This window comes from Oncorhynchus gorbuscha, linkage group LG25 (assembly GCF_021184085.1).
Source record: "Oncorhynchus gorbuscha isolate QuinsamMale2020 ecotype Even-year linkage group LG25, OgorEven_v1.0, whole genome shotgun sequence".
NCBI classification, from domain to species: domain Eukaryota; kingdom Metazoa; phylum Chordata; class Actinopteri; order Salmoniformes; family Salmonidae; genus Oncorhynchus; species Oncorhynchus gorbuscha.
The window spans coordinates 15,626,820-15,632,819 of NC_060197.1; the positions used below are offsets into that span (position 1 = coordinate 15,626,820).

The 6,000-nt window shown below is 40.6% G+C and overlaps 1 protein-coding gene across 4 annotated transcripts in view; it reads right to left on the minus strand.

The window, feature by feature from the left end:
• The window catches only part of LOC124013955 (myoD family inhibitor domain-containing protein-like), a 195,541-nt gene extending 191,086 nt beyond the window's left edge, over positions 1-4,455 (minus strand). Inside the window, exons 1-3 of one of the 4 annotated variants that reach the window (XM_046328539.1) lie at positions 4,043-4,455; positions 3,595-3,757; positions 1,601-1,729 (exon numbers count right to left, since the gene is read on the minus strand). In XM_046328539.1, coding sequence (XP_046184495.1) covers positions 1,601-1,729; positions 3,595-3,688 — 223 coding nt within the window. In that variant the 5' untranslated portion in view covers positions 3,689-3,757; positions 4,043-4,455. The remainder of the gene's footprint in view (positions 1-1,600; positions 1,730-3,594; positions 3,758-4,042) is intronic. The other 3 variants (XM_046328541.1, XM_046328538.1, XM_046328540.1) reach the window with 3 other exon arrangements.
• Positions 4,456-6,000: the final 1,545 nt, after the last annotated feature.

The following is a 6,000-nucleotide window of genomic DNA, read 5'->3' on the forward strand; positions in this document are numbered from 1 at the left end:
ACAATTACACTAAAGCTGAGGATACAACAGTTCACCAGACAAGACCGAATCCAATCATTACACTTGATTTTCTATACATGTTGCCGCATTTGTTGATAACGAAATCTGAAAATACACGGGAGACATTCAGTAACATGATAAGACTATTCCTGGAAAATGTGGGGTCGGTGCGTCATAAGACAAACAAATGACAGGGGTTTGGTTGAGGACTAACTGGTGACCCCAAGTGGCCACACACACCACTCCAAAGTGTGCACAATTCCTAAGCAATTTCAATGCACTTCTAATGATTCAAAGAACAGCCTTCAACTCTTCTTGTCGAGCACGGTGCTAAGTTCAGAATGCCTGCCAGTCGAAAACCATACAGCGCTGTGAAGAACATAGCCAGAGCTCTGACGTCATGTATAGCATGTTACTGTACAGCCACTATGTTCCAATTTAGATGCTTATTAGTGACATTTTCAACCCATATACTGGTATGAGTGTAAAGGGTTAAGAAACAACCAAGTTCGTATCACCTTAACTGCAAAATAACCACAGATTGCTTTGCTGTTGCTATGGCCCCTTCTCTCCTTTCATTAGTAACTGAATATTTCAACTAGGTAGCATATTTACATTTTAGTCACTTAGTACAGGGTTTCCCAAACTCGGTCGTGGGGGCCCCCCTGGGTGCACATTTAGGTTTTTCCCTAGCACTACACAGTTGATTCAAATGACCAACTCATCATCAAGCTTGGATTATTTGAATCAGGGCCCCCACTAGAGAGTTTGGGAAACCCTGATTTCGCACACACTCTTATCCAGAGTGACTTACAGTTAGTGCACTCATCTTAAGATAGTTAGGTGGAACAACCACATCAGTCAATAGTATATATTTTTTCCACAAAGTAGCTATCAGCAAAGTCAGCGCTAGTAATGGAGATTTCTTTTCACAAATAAGGAGAACTAAGCATGTTATCTGCTTCACTCTAAATATGGCTACAGTGCAAACACATTAAAACACTATACGTGCCTTCTAAAATGATTTAAGTGCACTGAAAGGTGAAACAAGTGGGCCTAGACAGTCAAAGCCAAACCACAACAGGATTTCCTCACTCACACTACAGAAAGCTGAAGGGTTGGAAGAGCAACCAGGGGGAAACATGCCAACTATTCGTCATTATGGCAGAATGAGAGAACGTGCATGTTACTTCATCCCATGTTATTTATTTAGACTTCAATACCATCTTGCCATTTCTCTCTGAAACTGGGAGGGTGACTTTTCAGAGGGACCATCTGTCAACAGGCATACGTCACTCTGCCACAGGGCCTAGCAGTGACAAGTGTTGATTGATGATGCCAGTTTATGGCAAGTCTGAAGGTTCTGACAGAACATGGTCATGACAAAAACATTACTCAGGTAAGATAGCTGTGCTTGGCTACTGCACAAGGCTATACATGTTTAGAGTATTTCTGTCACTATGTCATTGTTTCTGTCAATGTGTACAGTACAATTGTTAGGCATTGTGTTTTGTGTGGATCCCATTAAGGTAACAGATGAGGATCTGGGCAAACACGTAATAGCAGGATTTCCTGAGGTGCCCCTCATTGTAACACTTACTTCGAACAGGGTCACAATAGGTAGGGTTTTCCCCCGTCACGTGACTTTGTACTTCAATGGACGTGCCTCTGGGACACGGTGTTCTGGATGGGTTTGTAGTTTCAGATGATTCGTTACTGCCACAAGCATCTAGGATCAAAGCACACAACATAAGAAATTGAACAACTGTTTAGCCTAAAAAGAAGGGGGGATGAAGAGCACGACAAACAGATTGTTTGCATGCCCTCCGTTGAACAACTCAACTGGTCAAAATAAAGACGCATTATGTACTTCTACTCAGAAACAGATGTAAAAGGTGAGGAGAAGGTCAACTTCGGTGGACGTAATACTAATTCCAGAGACAGAAGGACAAGCCAAGCCAAGCCAGGGCTGCCTTATTTTTGCCAGAGAAAACATTGTCCCTTTCCGTTCCTTTGTCGAAAGGTTACACAACAGAGTCGGGAGCAAGGCGGTTCAGGTAAAAGCCAATGCCAGATTTCTGGATCTAATTTTCTCTACTCCCGGCTGTGCACTACCTGCCAAGGTTGTTAGAGCCATAAAAACAGCATTCATCTACATTGAAAAACATATGTAGGTAAAAACCTGCTCCAATAACTATGCAAAAGGTCAGCCCGTCTCTCTGAGTGACGTTATTAGTACTGTGTGTTCCCTCATCAAATACTGTACATTAAATGATCATTGCAAGAGTGCCGTCTCCATTCCTGCTGTGTTTAGCCTATAGGCTACAACAACAAAAAACATCTACAATGCCTTTATGACATACAAAACGAAAGGCGAACCAAGGCACTCTTCATACAATTAATTAAAATGCCTTTATTTGTATGGCATACTCAATGGAAACAAAGTTTTACATTTCTCATGCGTTTAGGCTACATGGCTTTCATCAGGGAATCTTTATGACATAGTTGAAAAAAACAAATTCCCGGTTGCTTCAGACCAGATCCTTTTTTTTTTTCTTCTTCATTTTATGTTTTGGTTGTAACCATAGCCCTTTTCATGTTGTTTTGTTCTGGAAATGAAGGTGATGAATGGCTCAGCACAACATGGCAAATGTTATTTTCCTTAGCCGGATGATGTATTTGTTGCAGGCCTGTAATGCTGTCGCTCTGTTTAGTAAGCAATGGAAGATAGATAAATGAGCCACAGTGGCTCTAGAGATACAGCCCAATCTTAGCCAGAGGCAGGGGCTGATAGATGGCAAGTCTTTAGTCTTGGTGTGACTCCCTCCCTCTCAGATCGATGCACACTTACAGTAGCAGTGTGTGATGCATCGCTGTATTTAGTGATTACAGTTAGAAATAAATTAGCCTATTCTCAGAACATCTACAGCCTCCTGAGAGAGGGGAAATCCAGTCTTAACTGAGAAAGGCTTTGAAGGTCCAGCAAAAATCCATTTGCCACCCGTCCCTGTGATTGCTTACTCTGTCCTACTTTGCTATTTTTGACAGTGCTGTAATGATGCTTGGTATAAATAGGATGGGTAACGGTTCAGTGGCTGTTTGAAAGAAGAAGGGGGAAAAAAACGGGGCCAAGCTTATTTTACATGTGATAATCTTACGGGCAACTAGAAAGTTAATTAAAAACTATAATTGGCTGTGGTTCCTGCTAATAGTCACCAAGGCTTTCCTTCAATCTTTATTGTGAAATAATGAAAACATTATCATGCCTAATGCTGGTGTATAGCTACTGATGTCTGGAAAAACGACAGGAATATAATTTAGAAGGAATGTGTTCATGTTGGTTGTTATTATTGTTCTGGGTGAACTGATGGATTCTGACATGCAAGGAAAACAAGATCATGATTTCAATGATGACTAATTTCCCATCTTGACCAAGTTAGTATTGATGGAATATCCCAGCAATGGTAAATTGCCAACAGTGTTAATTGAAAGTGAAAGAGATGTAGAGCACAAATACAACACCTCACCAACTAAATACACAACAATTGCCTAACAGTCATGTTGTCAGCCCTTATATGCAGTATAATGTCATACCGTGAGAGTTTGGGAGAAGAGGACTTGTCTCCTGTTGAAGGTCCTTCCCTGGCCCAGCAGGCCCTTCCAGAGGTAAGACGGTCTCAGTGGACATGAGACAGTCCTCTTGGAGTGATACACGACAGATAAAGATGAGCCTCCTTTTCCTCCTTAGTCTTCAACCCTGGAAATTTGAATGTAGACTTGAGTAACAAACCACTACTCAAGTAAACGAAAATGAGCAAGTCACTGGTTCTCTCTCATAGAGAGCAGAGTATGAGTGACGTCAAACCACAATATGTCGTTAAAAGTAAGTGGAATTTTCCCACTTTACTGCCTTACAGAAACTATAGAAACGGAAAGGAAATCTTCAACTAAGTCGTTTAAATGTATAAATATGGTTATTTATTATCGAATAAATCATAAGACATACTATGTAAACATGTATAATAAGTTTGTTGATAAGTACCTTACAAACATGACAACTCCCTGTCTCAAGTTTGACTCACTCCCATCCCTCCTCCACAGTGAAACGCCTTCTCGTTGGAAAATTCCGCAAGAGTTGTAAATTCAAATATCTCCAAAGTTATCAAAACGTTTCCAATGATTCCGTTTATCGCGCTATTCGCGCGGGAAAAGTTGAAATATTACTTCTAATGTCATCGACATTCTGCTGGTTCGCTTGAAAAAAGTTTGGACTAAAACATTTTCATCATATCCGGATTCCCGAAAGCAACTCGCGCATGCTCGGCCAGCTGCAGAAATGAGAGAGTTCGTGTGCAGTGTGTCTAAGGATCATGGGCAAATGTTGGAGAAGTAAACTTTGACGTGGTAACTATTGCCACTTGACTGTATCCTTAACAGAGTGTCCTCGAAGTATAGCTGCTGCTCTTTTGCTCTGAATAGTATTACCTATCTTGATATCCATCGATGCACCTTGTCCAATCATGTGGCAGAGCATCCTCCAAGTCATCGCACAACTCAAATAGTTTTTGTCTAAACTATTAGGCTGATCACTACTGAAGTTTAAAACTTATTGAAGAGTACTTTTAAAAATAATAATAAGTTGCATGGACTCTGTACAATAATAATGTTTAAGATGATTTTTGAATTACTACCTCATCTCTGTAGCCCACACAAACAAGTATCTGTAAGGTCCCTCGATCAAGCAGGGAATTTCCAATACAGATTCAACCAGAAAGACCTGGGAGATTTCCCAATGACTCACAAAGAAGGTAGATAAATTGATAGATAAATATACAGTACCAGTCAAAAGTTTGGACACACCTACTTATTCCAGGGTTTTTCTTTATTTTTACTATTTTCTACATTGCAGAATAATAGTGAAGACATCAAAACTATGAAAAAACACATATGGAATAATGTATTAACCAAAAAAGTGTTAAACAAATCTAAATATTATATATTTGAGATTCTTCAAAGTAGGCATCCGTTGCCTTCAAGACAGCTTTGCACACTCTTGGCATACTCTCAACCGGCTTCATGAGGTAGTCACCTGAAATGCATTTCAATTAACAGGTGTGCCTTGTTAAAAGTGAAATAGTGGAATTTCTTTCCTTCTTAATGCATTTGAGCCAATCAGTTGTGTTGTGACTAGGTAGGGGTGGTATACAGAAGATAGCCCTATTTGGTAAAATACCAAGTCCATATTATGACAAGAACAGCTCAAATAAGCAAAGAGAAATGACACTCCATCATTACTTTAAGACATCAAGGTCAGTCAATGCGGAAAATTTCAAGAAAGTTTCAAGTGCAGTCGCAAAAACGGTCAAGTGCTATGATGAGACTGGTTCTCAAGAGGACCGCCAAAGGAAAGGAAGTCCCAGAGTTACCTCTGCTACAGAGGATAAGTTCATTAGAGTTACCAGCCTCAGGAATTGCTGCCCAAATAAATGCTTCACAGAGTTTAAGTAACAGACACATCTCAAGATCAACTGTTCAGAAAAGACTGCATGAATCAGGCCTTCATGGTCGAATTGCTGAAATTAAACCACTGCTAAAGGACACCAATAATAAGAAGAGATTTGCTTGGGCCAAGAAACTCGAGCAATGGACATTAGACCGGTGGAAATCTGTCCTTTGGTCTGATGAGTCCAAATTTGAGATTTTTGGTTCCAACCGTCATGTCTTTGTGAGACACAGAGAAGGTGAACGGATGATCCCTGCATGTGTGGTTCCCACTGTGAAGCATGGAGGAGTTGGTGTGATGGTGTGGGGATGCTTTGCTGGTGACACTGTTGTGATTTATTTAGAATTCAAGGCACACTTAACCAGCATGGCTACCACAGCATTCTGCAGCGATACGCCATTCCAGTTTGTGCCATCCCAGTTTGTACTCTCATTTGTTTTTCAACAGTACTATGACCCAACACACCTCCAGGCTTTGTAAGGGATATTTGACCATGA